General features: G+C 51.2%; 1 protein-coding gene across 2 annotated transcripts in view; it reads left to right on the top strand.

The window, feature by feature from the left end:
• The window catches only part of LOC142255004 (stabilizer of axonemal microtubules 4-like), a 49,510-nt gene extending 31,827 nt beyond the window's left edge, over positions 1 to 17,683 (top strand). Inside the window, exons 10-11 of one of the 2 annotated variants that reach the window (XM_075326427.1) lie at positions 17,142 to 17,273; positions 17,366 to 17,683. In XM_075326427.1, coding sequence (XP_075182542.1) covers positions 17,142 to 17,259 — 118 coding nt within the window. In that variant the 3' untranslated portion in view covers positions 17,260 to 17,273; positions 17,366 to 17,683. The remainder of the gene's footprint in view (positions 1 to 17,141; positions 17,274 to 17,365) is intronic. The other variant, XM_075326426.1, reaches the window with a different exon arrangement.
• The last annotated feature ends 2,069 nt before the right edge of the window (positions 17,684 to 19,752 follow it).

The following is a 19,752-nucleotide window of genomic DNA, read 5'->3' as shown; positions in this document are numbered from 1 at the left end:
ACAGATGGTAAAGATGATCCGGCCGGCCTGGAAGTGCCTGGGGGTGATCTCTTTGGCCAGTTGAGTATGAGGCCTACTCCCTGATCTTTCTTTTCTTCTACAGGACCCTGCACTCTGAATTTAGCAATGGCCCTCTTGCTGCTGGGACCGGTGGTTCGTCCCTTTTTCTGTGTGGTAGGCTGCGCAGGCCCTCTCTGGTGCTTCTCTGCAGGAGTCCACACCGGGCCCTTGGGATGCAGCTGTACCTTCAGATTGCTTCTGGGCCAGGGGGCTTGCAGCTCTCCTGCCCTCCGGATTCGGCCACCAGGGAAGGATTTTATACCCTGGCAACCACAGACTCCGATGTCAGAGTCTCTTCTGTGCCTCTCTGCAAATCTTGCTTCACTGGGCCAAGCTACTCCAGCTTCCACAAGACAGCACACTCTGTGTCTGCTCTCTTTGCTTTCTCTCTACAGACTGACTACTAACTCCTCCCTCAGGTCAGACTTAAGAAATGCTCCCTGGAACTCAAGGTTCAGAGCTCCCCCTGCTGGCCTGAGGAAGAAACTACGTTGGATGTTAAACTTACTGGCCAAAGATTCCTCCAATTACCTCCAGGCGCAGCATTAACCCTTTGGAGGGGCAATGCTGTTGTGGCGACCAGGTCCTGGGGCGCCACACTCCCCCTTAGTTAAACTCAGTACTCCCAGACTGAAGAAACAAAACATATCATGTTAGAACATTTCATCCCATTATGGGAGGCACATTTTCTTAAACGTTACAACCTTAATTAAAACTATAAGAGTCCAGTGTGGCTCCCTGCCGGGTGTCCATTACACTGCTCCATGGGGGATCCGCCGCGATAAAACCCCCAACGTAGGCTCTGGGCGTGAGTCAGAGCATTGATGACCCCACTCTATGCACGCCGGACGGGTTTTTCTTCAGGGGTGCTGAGCACACTGGTGCTAACTATGTACAGTTGAGTGTTGGCCACCCATGGTCCAGTGGCCCATTTGTCCATTTACTCAATCATTTAAATAAAAAAAAACATTTTATACACAACATTACAGACAATTTAAATAACTATTTACATTCTAATAGGCACTCTTTCTTTTTACTCTCTATACCTTGGAGGGGGCCATCCCCGAGTGCTACGTTGGGACCTGCGTAGCTCTGGGGTTTGTCCCTCACTATTTGGAGCGTCTGCTACCTCAGCACTACGGGTAGGCCTAACCCTGATAGGTATGTGTGATGATTGCCTACGTGGTCTGAGAGTCGCCAAGGGTACGACAGGTTCACCACTGACAGGGGGTTGATTCTCCTGTTCCACTGCTGGCGTGGCATCTTGTGTTGGGGCGGACAGTTCCTTAGGTGGATCTGGAATCTCTTCTGTCTCTGGCTCGACCAACTGCGGGAATGTCAAGACTGGTACCACTATGGCATTATTTATTCGGGTCCAAGTTTTGGGGAATTTCCCAAGGATTGTTTGTATCATCTCTTCCTCTTTTTCTTGAATTTGGGGACATTCTTGTTCTTCTTCCACTTCTTTTTGGATTTTGCACCGCTCAGGGCACGCTTTCAGGCGGTCTCTAGAAACGGTTTGATAGGTCTTGCCTTCATCTTTGCTTATGAGGCATACCTTACTATTGTCAAAGTTGGAGGAAATAATGGTGTAGGGTTCATTCTCCCACTGGTCATCTAATTTATGCGCCCTCCGCTTTTTCTTGAGGACCTGTTCTCCAGGTGCTAAGGGAGTTGCTGGGGCTGTTTGATTGTAGTTCTGCTCTTGTCTCGTTCTTGCTTGGGACAGGCTCTTTTCTACGCATTCCTGGACTTTGCGGTACTGCTGTTGTCGCTCTGTATCCCAATCTTCTATCTCTTGAACCGCTTCCGGTGACACAGTTCCCATCTCAAAGTCTACAGGTAACTTGCCAGGTCTTGCTCGCATCAAGTAAGCAGGGCTGTAGTTGGTCGAGTTTACTGGGATATGGTTGTACAGGTCTACCAGATCTGGTAACTTCTCTGGCCATTGGTTTCTTTCTTCCAGAGGTAGAGTCTTGAGCATATCAATAACTACATGGTTCATCTTCTCGCACAATCCATTGGTTTGGGGGTGGTACGGTGTTGTTCGGATTTTCTTACAGCCGTACATGTTACAGAACTCTTGGAACACTTCTGCCTCGAATGCAGGACCTTGATCAGTCAGTACCCTTTCCGGATAACAGTGAGGTCGACAAAAGTATGCCTGAAATGCTCTAGCTGCTGTTCTGGCTGTCTGGTCTTTCACAGGCACTACTACCAGGAAACGAGAGTAATGGTCCACAATGGTGAGGGCGTACACATAGCCTGACCGGCTTGGTGTTAACTTCACGTGGTCCAGGGCCACCAACTCCAGGGGCTGCTTCGTGACAATTGGCTGTAGGGGAGACCTCTGGCTGGCATCATCCTTCCGCCTCAGGTTACACGGACCACAGTCTCGGCACCACTTCTCGACTGTCTTTCTCATGTGCACCCAGTAGAACCGATCGCGGAGTAGGGTCTCCAACTTCTTCCACCCGAAGTGTCCTGCTTTATCATGGTAAGCTGCTAGGACCATTGGAGCATCCCTCTGTGGGACCACTATCTGCCAGACGAGTTCATTCGTTCGCCAGTTGACATATCTCTTGCAGAGCTTGCCTTGGTAGGTGAACAGTCGTCCCCTCTCCTTCCACAGCTGCTGGGCTTCTTGTGGAGCGTCTGGACCGAGATGGGTCTCAGCTTGTGCTAGCTTTTCTTTGACCAATCACACGGCCGGGTCACCGTTCTGTGTCTCTTCCTAATTATGGTGGAGTAATGGGTTGACCGAGACCTCGTGCTGGCTCGAGCGCTTCTCTCCTACAGCATGCTCACACTGGGAAACACCTTGGTGATGGAAAGCCGGTAACTCTATCTCTTCAAGTTCATCCAGGTCTTCTCCAGACTCGTGTAAGTGAGGCATTCTGGACAGCGCATCAGCATTGTTATTCTTCTTGCCAGCCCGGTACTTGATGGTAAAGTCAAAGTTAGACAGCCAGGCCATTCATCGCTGCTCCAACGCACCTAGCTTGGCTGTTGCCAGATGTGTCAACGGGTTGTTGTCCGTGAAGATGGTGAACTTGGCCGATACCAGATAGTGCTTGAAGCGTTCAGTCACTGCCCAAACAATGGCGAGGAACTCCAGCTTGAAGGAACTGTAGTTTTCTGGATTCCTTTCTGTGGGACGAAGCTTCCTACTGGCGTAAGCTATCACCTTCTCTCTGCCTCCCTGCACCTGGGACAGAACTGCTCCCAGCCCCACGTTGCTGGCATCTGTGTACAGTACAAATGGCTGGCTGTAGTCAGGGTAGGCCAGAATTTCTTCTCCCGTGAGAGCCCCTTTCAGCCGGACAAAAGATGTTTCTATTTGGCTGTTCCATTCAAATGGAGGGCTTTGCTTCTTAGCCTTCTTTGGCTGGCTCACCAGGAGATCTTGAAGAGGCGCTGCTATCTTGGTGAAACCATCAATGAACCTTCGGTAGTAGCCCACCAGCCCAAGGAACTGCCGCACCTCCTTTACCGTGGTGGGTCTTGGCCAGTCCTTGATTACGGTGACTTTCTCCGGATCAGGTGCCACACCTTCTGCGCTGACCACATGACCCAGGTACTGTACCTTTGGCTTCAAGAGGTGACATTTGGACGGCTTTATCTTCAGGCCATACTCCGACAAGGACTCAAACACTTCTGCTAAGTGCCTCAGGTGGTCTTCGTAGGTCTTGGAGTAGACTATGACGTCATCCAGGTACAATAGCACGGTTTCAAAGTTGTGATGGCCCAAGCAGCACTCCATCAATCTCTGAAATGTCCCTGGGGCGTTGCAGAGCCCGAACGGCATACAATTGAACTTGCAGAGACCCATTGGTGTCGTGAATGTAGTCTTCTCCTTGTCCGCCTCTGCCACGGGAACCTGCCAATATCCACTGGTGAGATCCAGGGTGGAGAAATAATTAGCTGATTTTAAGGCTGTTAGTGACTCTTCTATTCTGGGTAGTGGATATGCATCTTTATGTGTAATGCGGTTAATTTGTCTGTAATCTACGCACATCCTCATTGTACCATCTTTTTTCTTTACGAGCAATAGTGGAGCTGCCCAGGGGCTACAACTATCTATGATAACCCCAGCCTCCTTCATTTCCCGTAACATTTCTTTGGCACGCTGATACTGTGCTGGGGGTACAGGGCGGTATCTCTCTTTAATGGGATGATGATCACCCGTGGGGATTTGATGTTTAACCCCTTTTACCTGCCCAAAATCTAGGGGCTGTTTGCTGAAGACCCGCTCGTACTCCTGTACCACCCGGTAAACCCCATGCTTTTGGTGTGAGGGGGTGGAGTCGGTGCCCACATGTAATTTTTGGCACCAGTCTTCCAGCTGTCCCTTGGAGCCATTGTCTTCCGCCTGGTCGGACGGGATCAAGGGTTCCACTACTTTGATGGTATTGTTACTGACAGTGTACAGTTTTGCTACAGTGGCGTACCGGGGCAATTTGGCTTCCTCCTCCCCACAATTCAGGACGCGGACGGGCACTCTGCCCTTGCGGACGTCTGCTACCCCTCTGGCTATCAGGACTCCAGGCCTACTTTCTGAATACACAGGTTCCACCAGGGCCTGGTAATCTTGACCCTTGAGGCCTATTGCTGCCCGACACCATATCAACATTTCACTTTTTGGGGGAATTGCAATGGGGAGAGGGTCACTTACCCTTACACTGCCAATTTCTCCTCCGGCCAGCTCTACCTGCTGCCTCCTCATCAGGGCTCTGATCTCCCTCTGTAGGGCACGCTGCGGCCCGGAGCTGGCACCTTCAGACGCCTGCTGCAACAAAATTATCACTTCGGCAAGACAATTTTCCATCACATTTGTACCAATGGTTAGCAGTGGGTTAGATTCTTTGCGATCAATATCTACAATTATCCCCTGACATGGCAATTCTACCCGCCCCACTTTAATGGTTACTTCTTTGTACCCAATTTGAGGTAAGGGCTGACCATTACTGGCCACAATTGTTAAATTGTTAAATGGGCCATGGTCAATGTCTGAATCATCCCAATATCTTTTGTACAGTTTATAGGGGATGGTTGTTACCTGGGACCCCATATCCAGGAGGGCATTCAAAGGGATCCCATCCAGCACAATAGGAAGGACCGGTCGTCCTCCCACATACTTGCTGCGACTGGGGGTTGAGCCGGGCTTCCTAACACCTGGGGTTTGGCTCCTGGCCCCAGGCTCGGCCGATTTAAAGGACAATGTCTTGCAATGTGGCCCGCCTGGCTGCAACGGCGGCAGATTGGTTGTCCAGTTGAATCACACCGGTCTGTGTCTTTTCCTCGGGTCGGCGGAATCCTCCTCTGTCGCATCCATGGGACGTCATCTGGGCTGGAGGCCAACTCGATTCTTGCAGGCGATGGGGTCACTTGTAGAGACTGCACAGTCTTGGCAAGGGCAGCTACAGTCTTGGTCAGCTCCTGGACCTGGTGTCTGAGCTCTGCAGCGGGATCCTTATCCAGGGACTGCGCCTCAGCTCCCGCAGCGGCTCGTGTTGCAGGCACCACCCCTGGGTACGTGATAGCAAGAGGCCGGAGGGGTACTGGGTCATTCGGTGTAGATTCTCTCAGTACCCGGATGGCCTGGTCCCTAAACTTTGCAAAGTCCAGAGCAGTGTTCTGCAGGACCATGATACGCAGCTGTGTCCTGTGGGCATCTGACAGGAGCCCCTGTATGAACTGCTCAGTTAGGAGTTTGTCTTCTTCACGTACACTCTCTGGGTCCACCTGTTTAATTGCTTTCAGTGCCTCCTGCAGGTTTAAGGCATAGTCCCTTGTGCTGTCTGTTGCCCGTTGTTTGCACCCAAAGAATCTCATTTTTATTTCTGCTGCGGTGCGGGTGTCAAAAGTACTCTTTAACTTGGCCAGTATCTGGGTTGCTGTCCCTTTATCTGTATCAGGCCAGGACTTCACTTCACGCTGGGCCGCGCCGGCTAGCTGCCCCATTAGTATGCCCACCTTCTGGCTCTCAGTCAGAGGATACACTCTAAACAAGCTGTGCAGCCTTTCTCTGAAGTCGCTCAGGGTATGTGACTCCCCGGAGTACTGCATGAAAAACTTTTCGGTCTAATATAGCGCAATAAGGATATATGCTGATATTAGTTATTTAAACTTTATTAATTAGGCGCTCCTATTATTACAACGCGTTTCAGCGGAATTGCTTTCATCAGGTAAAATGCTCCTATTTTACCTGATGAAAGCAATTCCGCTGAAACGCGTTGTAATAATAGGAGCGCCTAATTAATAAAGTTTAAATAACTAATATCAGCATATATCCTTATTGCGCTATATTAGACCGAAAGAATTTTTTCATATACCCCCTCCCCATTGGGAATCGGTAATAGCTGCAAAGGACCTGCTGACATATCAAAAAATCCAGCTGGTAGCTGGAGGATTGAAAGGAAAGAGAGAAAAAAAACACAAAAAAAAAACCTGAATTCCATGGTGCCGGTGGAAATCAGTAACTGACAACGTTACCCCAAATCTGGACTCCTGAAGCCTGGTTACAGGATCTGCTCGGAGGAACTCCAGACTGATAAGCTTACACTGAAGTTGTGCGGGGGCGCACAACCAACAAAGGTGAGCAATTCTAATATTTTAAACGCTAAAAGGATTCCACGGGTGCTTCTCATAGTGCGCTTGTTTTATCTATCTATTTAAGTCCCCGGAGTACTGCGGCAGCCATTCTGCTCCCAGGATGTACGGCATTGTGATCGGCATTACCGGCGCTACAGCGGGGGCTGGGGCGACGGCGACTGGGATTGCTTCAGCTGGTGCTGCGGCGTCTCGGGCTATGGCAGCCACCTGCTCTCCCTCTGAGTCGGACATCTTCCTCCCCCTTAGTGAACCTTACCAGGCTCCGTTCACTTTTCAAATTCCCTTCTGGGTCGCGCGGGGTTAACGGCGCTCTGCTCTGATGGCGCGCTCCCTTCGCGCTCTTTTTCGGGCACGCCCCCCTTCTTCCTGCGCTCAGCGAGGCTAATGGCGGCGGCAGTTTTTCAAACAGTAACAGTCTTTTAAGCACAGTTTCTGCAGGCGCACAGTACCCGGTGGGACCGGGCACGAAATCCTGTTCGTGACGCCAAAGTTGACTCGCCCACCCCAGGGCTATGGGACACCCGGTTCCGGGCCGGACTAGTCCGGGGGTCGTCAGTGGTGGCGGGGCCCAGCTCCGTGGCCCTGGTGGGTGTCAAATAATATGGCTGGTGACTTGGGGTGAATAAAGTTTGTGTTCGTGATGCCACCTGTGGTATGCGGCTATTAAGCCGCCGCTGCTGTATGAGGCCTCCGGGGTGATGGAATGGCAGCTGGTATGGTACTGCTCCCCACAGGTTGAGCGGTGCCCCGGGGCACAGTTGGTGCTCGTGAGAGTCTAAGGTGTGATGTGTGAATAATACGGTGCAGGGCCGACAGGCAGTGAAAGAAACAGGCACAAACAGTAGTCTCTTTACCTTCTCCTCTTTTACTTGGCAGAAGTTTAGTCCAGGGAGACCGTCACAGATGGTAAAGATGATCCGGCCGGCCTGGAAGTGCCTGGGGGTGATCTCTTTGGCCAGTTGAGTATGAGGCCTACTCCCTGATCTTTCTTTTCTTCTACAGGACCCTGCACTCTGAATTTAGCAATGGCCCTCTTGCTGCTGGGACCGGTGGTTCGTCCCTTTTTCTGTGTGGTAGGCTGCGCAGGCCCTCTCTGGTGCTTCTCTGCAGGAGTCCACACCGGGCCCTTGGGATGCAGCTGTACCTTCAGATTGCTTCTGGGCCAGGGGGCTTGCAGCTCTCCTGCCCTCCGGATTCGGCCACCAGGGAAGGATTTTATACCCTGGCAACCACAGACTCCGATGTCTGAGTCTCTTCTGTGCCTCTCTGCAAATCTTGCTTCACTGGGCCAAGCTACTCCAGCTCCAGGCCCCAGTTCCACAAGACAGCACACTCTGTGTCTGCTCTCTTTGCTTTCTCTCTACAGACTGACTACTAACTCCTCCCTCAGGTCAGACTTAAGGAATGCTCCCTGGAACTCCAGGTTCAGAGCTCCCCCTGCTGGCCTGAGGAAGAAACTACGTTGGATGTTAAACTTACTGGCCAAAGATTCCTCCAATTACCTCCAGGCTCAGCATTAACGCTTTGGAGGGGCAATGCTGTTGTGGCGACCAGGTTCTGGGGCGCCACATCCCTGTGCCGAGATAATCTTATACAGTGCCTTGAAAAAGTATTCACACCCCATGAACTTTTCCACATTTTACCCTGTTACATCCACAAACCTCAGGGTATTTTCTTGCAATTTTAAGTGATATACCAACAATTATAGCAAGTATTTGTGAAGTGTAAGGCGGTGTGCACATGATGCAGTTTTGTCACAAAACCTGAAGGGTTTCCTGAAGCCGACAAAGTGATTGAGAATCCTGAAGTCTCCTGCACACGTTGAGTATTTTCTCCTTGAATATTTAGTGAAGATATGTCAATTCCTTGAGCGTTTTTGGTGCAGATTTCACCCATAATAATGAGTGAGGAAAATCTTCACCAAAACACACGTAAAAAACGCATAAAAAAACACTGCAAAACACATATTTTATGTTACGTTTTTCTTGCCAAGAGATGCAAAAATGGTACGGAAATTTCTGCACCCACCAAATACTTAATGTGTGAACATAGCCTAGAGCAGACCTGGGCAAGGTGCGGCCCGCAGGCCGTTTGCGGCCTGCCTACTTTCTTTGACCGGCCCGCCCGTCTTCAGCCGGTGTAGTGTAGTCGGGCTGCTGTGTGTTGGGTGTGGCGCCCTGGACAAGCCAGGATGTCACAAGCACTACACCAACACACCCCACCCCCCCGGTCAGGCACACCGAAGTCAGACAAAAACCCTTGTTGCCTCCCTCCAGGAGCTGATGTTCACAACAGGGGGTGGGCCAGGCGGTTGGTCCCGCCCACCGAGGAGTTCACAGTCCTGGAGGCGGGAAAAGCAGATCAGATAGAGCTTGAGATGAGTTTTGGAGAGGAGTGAAGTGAGGAGTAAAGTGGTAAAGGAGCAGTCTGAAGTTGGTGCGGGTGTGTGGCCCAGACGGTACAGCAAGGTTGGCAGACGGTGGTGACCGTCTGCAGGAGAGGCCTATCGGAGCCAACCGTAAGGACCGTGGACGGGCGGTGGCCCGGCGGTACCGGACCGGTACACAAAGAGAAGCCAGCACCATCCGGCAGGGCTTACGGACCCCGACAAGGCTAGGAGTCGCCGTTGAAATTGTCAAATCCGTTAGCGAAGGGAACCTCCTGGGTTTCCCAGCAACCAAGTCCCGACAGAAGGCAACAGTCCAACCGAGAGAGGGAAACACGGTCACCGCCAAGGCTACAGTTCCCAGGGCCAGAGCCTGCGGGCAAAAGGGGCTCCTTCAGCAATCTTCAAAGCTGGGGAGCGGGTTACCGGTGGGAACCCATTGGAACCGTTTACACTACACAGGTACAGGGAAAGGCAGTCACCATCAACCTGCCGAGAGGAACAACACCGCAGCCGTCTGTGGGACCCATCCATCCAGCCGTTTGTTTTACCGGAGACTATGTGTACATCATTGGCTGAGTGAGTACCACCGTGCCGTGCGGCACAGCGCTCCCCCCGCGACCCTGCACCTCACCAGGCCCCGTAAGCCGCCTGCCATCCATCCCTACCCCTCACCGGGCCCCGGGACAACCAACCCCCTACCCACGGAGGGGAGAAAACAACATCCTAGCTGCTCCCTGTCATCGCTCCCGGGATCCCCGTCCAGAGCGGTGGTGTCACAACCTCACCACAACCGTGGGTGGCGTCACGGACAATATACCCCCAAAACCATCCCCCCTTTCCCTCACGGGCGAGGAACGCCGCTCGAGTCCCCGGGATCCAGCCCACCGCTCGAGCCACCACCGAGCAGCGGCAGCAGCGGCGGCCGCAGCAGCCGGACCCGAGCAGTGGGAGAGCGCAGCATCCCCTCCTCCGCCCGCGACAACTTGGCGTCACGAACAGGATCTTACCGCTCTGCCATCTGGTAGAGGTGCGCCTTGTGACCGCCTGAGGTGTCCGGCCGAAAAATTTGAGAAGCCGCCATCTTGGGCGCGAAAAATCCCCACTCGAGCGTCTCCTCGAGTAGTGGAGGCGCGAAAGCTGAAACCCCGCCCCTGTAGAGGAGGAGCCGGAAAAAGACTAAGGGGGACTGATGGCGTCTGGCCGCATGTAGCCCGCGGCTATGAAAGCAGGGACGCCAGGACCCTGCGGCCATTTACTGGTTCCTGGAAGAGGCCGCTGCTAAAGATGCTGAGTCCGACCGACAACACCGTGCTCCCCGCACCTGGCACTGCAGCGTGGGTGGAAATCCGGACCGTCCAGCTAAGCAGCCGTCTGCAGGTCCGCATGCAGCTCCTCCTGGAGGAGTGGGAGGCCGACATGGCGGAAGTGGTGGCGGCCATACGGAGACGCGAGGTGGAGGGAGTCTTGGAAGGGAGGGTAAGTGACCCACGCCCCTGTACCCCTAATGGGTCGGTCATCGCGTCCGAGGGACCCGGTCCATACCCGCTCGCCCTGCTACCTCCCCCGCTACCCGTGTTGGCTGCTGCTGCCCCGCCACTAGGCCTGCTACCACCACCACCGGTAGCGGTACCCTGCCAATCCGCCCCGGCGGACCGACCTGCAGCAGAAGCCCATGACCGCCCTGATCCGCTTCCATGGAAGAAGCCGAAAGCTAAGCCCGTCAGCAAAGATGCACCAGAGGCACGGCGGGGATGCAGCTGCCAGGAGGCAGAGCAGGCCATGCCACAGCGGGGTCCCTCATTACCGAAGGTACCGGTCGTAGCCGGCACGGAGGGACTCTGGCTGGGTCCATCCCCCACACCGCCGAAACCGGAGCAGGCAGAAAGTGCTCCGCACCGGGAGCGGCAGCAAAGGCAGCTGCGCCGCGGGATTGCTGATTAAGAAAGAAAAGTTGGAGCATGGTAGCGGTTCCCGGTTACCTTGCTGTCGGTCCCCATTGGGACTCTGCTGACGTTCCAGACGGCCCTCAAGGCTAAGGAGTCCGGTTGGAGGAGCAGTCGTACCCGCATCATCGGCAGCTGAAAATGGAGTCCTGTGGGACAGTGTCACCCCTGTGTGAGGGTGGCGTTGGGGTCTCGTGCTGTTCGATGGTGGACTGTGGGAAAGCTGCAAGAGGAAGCTGTACCGGAGCCAGGTGTTGTGGATGGCCCCTGGGACCCAGCTGTCAGTCCCCATTGGGACCCTACGGCAAGCCTCCGTTGGGACTCTACAGTTTTGTTTGTGGTAGCCCGTTGGGGACTGTCTGAGACCGAGCAGCGGCAGCAGCGGCCGCAGCAGCCGGACCCGAGCAGTGGGAGAGCGCAGCGTCCCCTCCTCCGCCCACGACATTGGGCAGGCAGCGATCCTGCAGCTCTGCTCAGTCAGTGCAGGCAGCGGAATGCAGGAATCTCTCTTCTGTTCCCTGCCGGCACTTTCTCTGTGACACACGCGTGCGCCCCGATGACGTCAGTACTGCGCTGAGTGTGTCATTTCAAAATTTCCACCTGGCCGGCAGGAGAAGAAGCGGCACAGCAGGGACCCTCACTGGGAGAAGCAGCCGTGAGGCCTCTAGGAGAACTGCATCAGCGCAACCAGGGCACGTACAGGAGAAGAAGCAGATCGGTGGGGGGGCCCGTACGGAGCTGCCTGAGGAGGGAGAGGTGAGTGTTGACTAATAAGCTGAGGAGAGGACAATGAGGAGGAGGAGGTGAGTGGTGACTATAGCTGAGGAGGGGACAATGAGGAGGGAGAGGTGAGTGGTGACTATAGCTGTGGAGGGGACAATGAGGAGGGAGAGGTGAGTGGTGACTAAGAAGCTGAGGAGGGGACAATGAGGAGGGGGAGGTGAGTGGTGACTATAGCTGAGGAGGGGAAAATGAGGAGGGAGAGGTGAGTGGTGACTAATAAGCTGAGGAGGGGACAATGAGGAGGGGGAGGTGAGTGGTGACTATAGCTGAGGAGGGGACAATGAGGAGGGAGAGGTGAGTGGTGACTATAGCTGAGGAGGGGACAATGAGGAGGGAGAGGTGAGTGGTGACTAATAAGCTGAGGGGGGGAACTGTGGTATTGATGTAGTTTATTACAGGTGTAGTATATTACAGGTGTAGTATATAGGAGTGTAATGATGTAGTATATTACAGATGTAGTATATAGGAGTGTAATGATCTAGTATATTACAGGTGTAGTATATAGGTGTGTAGTGATTTATATTACAGGTGTAGTATATAGGGGTCTAGTGATGTAGTTTATTACAGGTGTAGTATATGGAGGGGGTGTAGTAACGTAGTATATTGCGTAAAACTGAGTTAATTCTATTACTCCGGCCCTCTAAAACCATCCCAATTTCTCATGCGGCCCCATATTATAATTAATTATAGATGGTTTCTAAAAATGTAAACTTGTGATTTGCATTTGTATTTACCCCCTGATGCAATACTTTGTGGGATCACCTTTCGCTACAATTACTTCTGCAAGTCTTTTGGGGGATTTCTGTACCATCTTTGCACATCTAGAAGCTGACATTTTTGCCCCTTTTTCTTTGCACACGAGCTCCAGCTCAGAGAGATTGGACGGAGGCGTCTGTGAACAGCAATTTTCAAGTCTTGTCAAAGATTCTCCATGGGATTTAGGTCTGGACTGTGACTGGGTCATTCACACACATGAACAGCAGGGACAGGGAACCTGGTCAGAGTTGATGGATGGAGCTAAATTTCGGACAATCCTAGAGGAAAACCTGTAAGAGGCTGAAAAACACTTGAGACGGGGCGTATAAGATTATCTCAGCTTGTAGGATGTTAAAAACGGACCTTGATAGTACAATATTACAAAACAATCTGGATAAGATGTTAGAATGGGCAGACACTTGGCAAATGAGATTTAATGTTGATAAATGTAAAGTAATGCACCTAGGACGGAGTAATCCTTTAACTTCGTATACATTAAATGGAAGTAAACTCAGGACTACAGAACAGGAGAAGGACTTGGGGATTCTCATTACAAATAAGCTGAGCAGCAGCACTCAATGTCAGGCAGCAGCTGCTAAAGCAAACAAGATTTTAGGGTGTATAAAAAGAGAGATTAGATCCCGTGATCCCAACGTATTGTTACCCCTCTATAAATCACTTGTAAGGCCACATCTGGAATATGGGATCCAGTTTTGGGCTCCACATTTTAAAAAGGACATTCAGAAGTTAGTTCAAAGACGGGAAACTAGATTATTACAAGGAATGGAGGCCGCCTGTATGATGACAGGTTGGAAAAGTTAGATTTGTTTAGCTTTGAAAAAAGAAATCTCAGAGGAGATCTCATTTATATGTATAAATACATGTGTGGTCAATATAAATAACTGGCTCATGACTTATTCTTTCCAAAACCAATGCTAAGCGGAAGAAAAGCGATTCCGGCAGCTAAATAGGAAAGGGTTCTTTACAGTTAGAGCAGTCAGACTGTGGAATGCCGACCACAAGAGGTAGTAATGGCAGATACTATAACAACCTTTAAAATAGTGCTGGATGATTTCCTGAGTACACAACATTGTCGGTTATAAATGATTTAGTGACAAAATGTAGAACTGGTGGAGGAAGGTTGAACTAGATGGTCTCTTTTCAACCTCTGTAACTATCTAACTTTTTATTATTATTATTATTATTATTATTATTATTATTATTATTCCAAGTTCTATTGATTAAAATGAAACTTGTGACAACCCTTTTAGGAACCTTCTGAGAATAAAAAAACAAATATGATGGTGGCACAAACCCTTCTCATTTAGAAAATCTTGTAATATCCCATGAGCTGAGCTGCTATACCTATCTTTGGTATTCTAGGGAAGGTGGCGGACATATCATTGGTGCCACCTCTGCGACTGCACAGGGGTCCAGAAAGTCAGGGGGCCGATTTCTACCAAAGCAAGTGGAATTATGATGAGCCCCTGGGCTACAAAAGGCTCTTGCACAGGGACCTTTTTCTTTTCTGTGTTCACCAGTGGTTTGGGATGAGGAAAGGGTTAACATAACCATTTTTCTAACTGCTTAGGATGGTTATGTGTGACGCCCTGGACAAGCCAGGGGTCACAGGTAATTACACCACCACACCCTACACCCCAGTTAGGCACATCGAAGCTAGACCCAAGAATCCTTGTTGCCTTCCTCCAGGGGCTGATGTTCACACCAGGGGGTGGGCCAGGCAGTTGGTCCCGCCCACCGAGGAGTTCACAGTCCTGGAGGCGGGAAAAGTAGTGAGTTGAGTTTCAGAGGTGAAAGTGTGAGGAGTGAAGTGGTAGGAGAGCAACTAACTGACAGCGTCCGGGTGTGTGCCCCGGACAGCGACAGCAAGGTTAGCAGACGGCGGTGACCGTCTGCAGGAGTGGCCTATCGGAGTTGCCGTAAGGACCGTGGACGGGTGGTTGCCCGGCGGTACCGGACCGGTACACAAGGAGAAGCCAGCACCATTGGCAGGGGCTTTTCGGACCCCGGCAAGGCTTGGAGTCGCCGTGAATTTGCCAAATCCGTCAGTGAAGGGGACCTCCTGGGTTTCCAAACAACTAAGTCCCGATTGAAGGCAACAGTCCGACCGAGTGAGAGGGACACCGCCACCGCCAAGGCATCAGTTCCTCAGGGCCAGCGCCTGCGGGCAAAAAGGGGGCTCCTCCGGCCCATATCCAAGCCGGGGAGCGAGTTACCGGTGGGAACCCATTGGAACCAGCAGCAGTACTTAGGTGCAGGGAAAGGACAGTCACCGTTAACCTACCGGGGAAAAGCATCAGCAGCCATCTGTGGGACCCGTCTTTCCAGCCGTGTGTTTTACCGAGAACAGTGTCATAGTCTCAGGCTGAGTGAGTACCACCGTGCCGTGCGGCACAGCGCTGCCCCCGCGACCCTGCACCTCGCCAGGCCCCGCAACCCGCCTGCCATCACCCATCCTTACCCCATCACTGGGCCCCGGGACAACCAACCCCCTACCCACGGAGGGGAGAACCAACAACTCAGTTGCTCCCTGTCACCGCTCCCGGGATCCCCATACAGAGCAGCGGTGGTGTCACCAAAATCACCACAACCGTGAGTGGCATCACGGACAATAACCAAATCCCCACCACCAATCAACCCGCATTCACTCACGGGCGAGGAGCGCCGCTCGAGACCCCGGGATCCGGCCCACCGCTCGAGCCACCCCCGAGCAGCAGCAGCAGCAGTAGCCGGACCCGAGCAGTGGGTGAGCACAGTGTTGCCATCCTCCTCGCCGCCTGCGACATATGTATTAATTGCTTTTAGCCCTGACTGAAAAATGATGGCTCCTAAAAAACAACTATCCACTACAAAAAAGGGTTAGTGGTGGTGTGCTGTACCTATAATGTAATGATGATTTACTAACAAACACCCCAATACACATTAACTGAAAGTCATCTGAACCTGACTATTGCTACAGGACTGGCCGACAATCTGGTGTGTATCAGGGCTGTCGTACAGAAGGATAGAGCAGGCGAAAATTAAAGACTCAAACTATTTGTTATTAGGGGAGATAAGATGCTACCAGAGACTTTCTTCCCTCTGTCGATTGAAAATACATGATAGTCAGTGTGAGTCTGTAGAAAATCTGTGCATTTGTTATGCCACGTGAGAGCTCAGAGCTGGCGTCATCACTTGGCGCACCTGGGCAAGGGCCAGGGCCCTGGACAGCCAGGGAAAGGCCACTTGTGGTCAGGAATAGGTCGATCACTGTCTTTCCAGCAGCCCCGGGCAGATTTCCGAGGACCACAGACAGTGCTCCGGCCGGCAGTAGTACATTACTCGCTGCAGGCCCTTTTAAACCATCCGTGCATGCAGCTTTCACTGCTGACCACTGCGTGGACATGCATTGCATGCTAGGGTTCATCTGTGGGTGGAGCTAGCGAGCAATGCGCTCCTTTCCCACAGATGAAGAGAAGCAGCTGCCGGCGCCAAGCATCCTCCAGTGCTGCCTACATGTGTCACCAGCTTCCCCCCAGTGTCTGTATGCCCCTGAGGCCCCAGGGTCCTCCAGTATGTGTATGCCCCACAGGCACCAGCATCCCCCAAAATGTGTATGCCACCCAGGCCCCAACATATCCCAATAATATGTATGCCCCCCAGGCCCCAGCATCCCCCAGTATGTGTATGCCACCCAGGCTCCAATGTCCCTCAGTAATATGTATGCCCCCCCCAAGGCCCAACGACCCCAGTAATATGTATGCCCCCAAGCTCCAACATCCCGTAGTAATATGTATGCCCCCCCAAGGCCACGCGTCCCCCAGTAATATGTATGCCCCCAAGCTCCAACGTCCCCTAGTAATATATATGCCATCCAAGCCCCAACGTCCCCTAGTAATACGTTTGCCACCCAGGCCCCAACGTCCCCCAGTAATATGTATTCCCCCCAAGCCCCAAAGTCCTCTAGTAATATGTATGCCACCCAAGACCCAACATCCCCCATTAAAATCTATGTCCCCCAAGCTCCAACGTCCCCTAGTAATATGTAGGCCACTCAAGCCCCAACGTCCCCTAGTAATACGTATGCCACCCAGGCCCCAAGTCCCCCAGTAATATGTATTCCCCCCCAAGCCCCAAAGTCCCCAAGTAATATGTATGCCACTCAAGCCCCAACATCCCCCATTAATATCTATGCCACCCAAGCCCCAATGTCCCCCAGTAATATGTATGCCCCCCAGGCCCCGAAGACCCCAGTAATATGTATGCCCCCAGGCCCCGATGTCCCCAGTAATATGTATGCCCCCCCCTCAGGCCTCAACGTTCCCTAGTATGTGTATGCCCCCCAGTAATGTGTATGCCCCCTACTGGCCCCAGTAATGTGTGTGTCCATAAAATCATGTGAGATCTGCAGCACATCAGCTGTTTCTAACAGGTTGCAGTGGTCACTTTGGCATAATAATGTAACGTGAGCAGCCATTTAAGGGGGGCAGTCCAAGTAGTAAACAACCCCTTTAACTTTGGAAATCAACTTATAAGCACATAAGTAATGTCCTTTTTACTCATTGTCTCTCATATTCTATGTAACCAATTCTTAGGTTCTATAATCCTGTTCCCCGCGGGAGAGATAGAGAAGGTTGGACACGTGGTGGGATCCAGAAACAACTGCACACCGGCTTCTCTGTGAATAATGAACTGCATATAACTGGCATCTAAAGCAATCTCAGCAGGTAAGGAGGTTTACTTTCTTGGCAGTGACGTTAGTGCTCTCAAATTACTGTTATGCAACATATTTATCGAAAAATATATTTCTAATTTGCAGGGTGTAAGAAAGATTTGAAGAACTGAACACTCTTCAGAGATGAAACTGGCTTCACACAACACTGTAAATGACAAATAAATATCCCAGCGCCACGATTCTTATTCTTTAAAATAATCTAGCATCATAGATGTAAATTCTGTGTGTTTAATAGGATAAAAAAAATGTGTTTGCAAAAGTAGTGCCGATTCTGGGACACGAGATCTCTAAGGATATGTGAGCATGGAGGCCAAAAACGTCCTTCTGTAAAAAGGAAGATATTTTGGAAATCGTTCCTTTGATTTATAAGTTTAAAGCATCTTTTTTAGCAGTTTTTGGTCATTTCCTTAGCGCTTGGGTCATATCTGTCTCAAAATAAATGAAAACATCAGATTGCACCACAAAGGGTAAGCTCTCAAACAGTGCCATCACTCATAAAATGAAGACATTACGAGTCTCGGAAAATGGAGACACAAATGTTTAATTTTTTTTCACCACTAAAATAATTAAAAAATACTGAACAAGTTTGGTATTGCCATGATAGTACTGATGAGGAGAATATAAATATCAGGTTATTTTTACCATACAATGCACTAAATGCTGTAAAAAAAAATATTCAAAAATAATGTCAGAATTTTTATATTTTTCAGTAGCATTTGGAGATTTTTTTGGGGGGGGTTTTAGTACACTAGATGGTATCATTCAAAAATACAAATCGACTTGCCAACAAAAGTTATGCATCTTGGAAGAAAGGGAGGAAAAAACACAAACTCAAAAATTGACCATGTTTGGAAGAGATTAAACAAAAATGCTACAAGATGCTCAAAACATTGCTTGGGCATCTTTCAGATATTTCTTTAGTCTTCTCATTGACTTCTATTGTAAAGTATTGAGCATCTTGCAAGTGGAGACTACCTGAAGAATGGTGTGCTCACTTCTTTTAACTGCTTAGTGATTTTGGAAACCTAAACCTTGTAAAAGTATGAAAATATGAACAGCAAGTAGTTTTTTTTATATAGAAACGAATGTTAATTTTTGAACATTTGCAAGTGGCTTTCAGAAAAGACCAATTCCAAATCCGCCTAAAAAAAATGTGAACATGTGACGCCCTGGCAAAACCAGGTAGTCACAGAAAGAGTTAAGTTTCCTTGGCAGCTACACAATCCCTACACAGATGTACACCAGCCAATCAGGCCCTACTCACCTCCTCCCCAGGAAAAAGGGAGGGGGGACGAGAGGAGCTAAGGAAGTAGAGAGAATTGTCAGGTTTCAGTTTGTGCTGGCGGCAGTGAAGTGCTGACAGGGGAAGCTTGGAGCTCCCCGGGAGAAGGTGGTAGTTGGGGTTGGAGCCCTGGACTATCGGACTAGGTAACAGTGAGAGCCACAGGCGACGAAGATCCGGTTGTGGGGATCCTGAGGCGACCGGGACAGAGTTGTAGCCCGCCGATGCTGGGAGAGGGACCTGATCTGGAGGCCGTTCAAACAGACTAGTCCAGACAAGAAAGAGACAGAGAGTGTTGAAAGAAGGTCCCTGGCTGTACATCTGGGTGTGGGACCCGAAGACACCCGCCAAAGGTGACTGGCCATTTGGCAAGTTGGTTAACAAAACAGACTGTGTGTTTACTGACCCTCCACATCAATACAGCTTTCTCCAGCTCCAGGACAACTGAACTGTAAGTGTGCTGATTCCTGCCACCACCACCACTCCCAATTGGGCCCCGGGACTACAACTCCCCTACCCATGGAGGGGATCCCACCTTGATGCTCCACACCATCAGTCCCGGGCACGTTCCCCAGAGGCAGCGGCGGTGCCACCATCACATCACCGCAACCCACGGGTGGCGTCACGGACAATCTCCCATGTAAATATCCCCTTTTCACTTGTGGGCGGCGGACCGCTGCTCGAGCCCGGGTCCGGTTCCCACTCGAGCCACAGTAAAGCCCCAGATCCGAGCATCCCCCTAGCTACAGTTTGGCCCCCACCCGCAACATTTTAGTGTCACGAACAGGATTCTTACCCCATCTGTGACCTGGATGACATGCACCTTGTAATCCGTGAACTGTTTGAAAAATTTTGACCTGCCGCCATCTTGCCCGCCATTTTTAGCGCCAAAACAACGGCACCATCTTCTTCTTCCCGAAAACGGCGCAAAGTTGAAGCCCCACCCCCTGGGAACACGGCCGGAAGGCGGACCCAGAGGCCAAAATCGGAACTAAAGAGCAGAGCGAAAGGAGTGCTTGTAAAAGACCAAAGGGGGGCGGGCAGAGAAGCTGTGGCATGTAACTAGAACTGTAAAGTGCAGCGACGCCAAAAGTCTGCAAAATTCCATTCCTGGACACAAGAGCGGCAAGATGTCACAGCAGGCTGCAACCCCGACGACATCATCCCCGGCCCCGGCAGTCTGCCCGGC

The sequence above is a fragment of the Anomaloglossus baeobatrachus genome, chromosome 10 (assembly GCF_048569485.1).
Source record: "Anomaloglossus baeobatrachus isolate aAnoBae1 chromosome 10, aAnoBae1.hap1, whole genome shotgun sequence".
Lineage (NCBI taxonomy): Eukaryota > Metazoa > Chordata > Amphibia > Anura > Aromobatidae > Anomaloglossus > Anomaloglossus baeobatrachus.
This window is presented reverse-complemented; position numbering and strand designations above follow the sequence as displayed.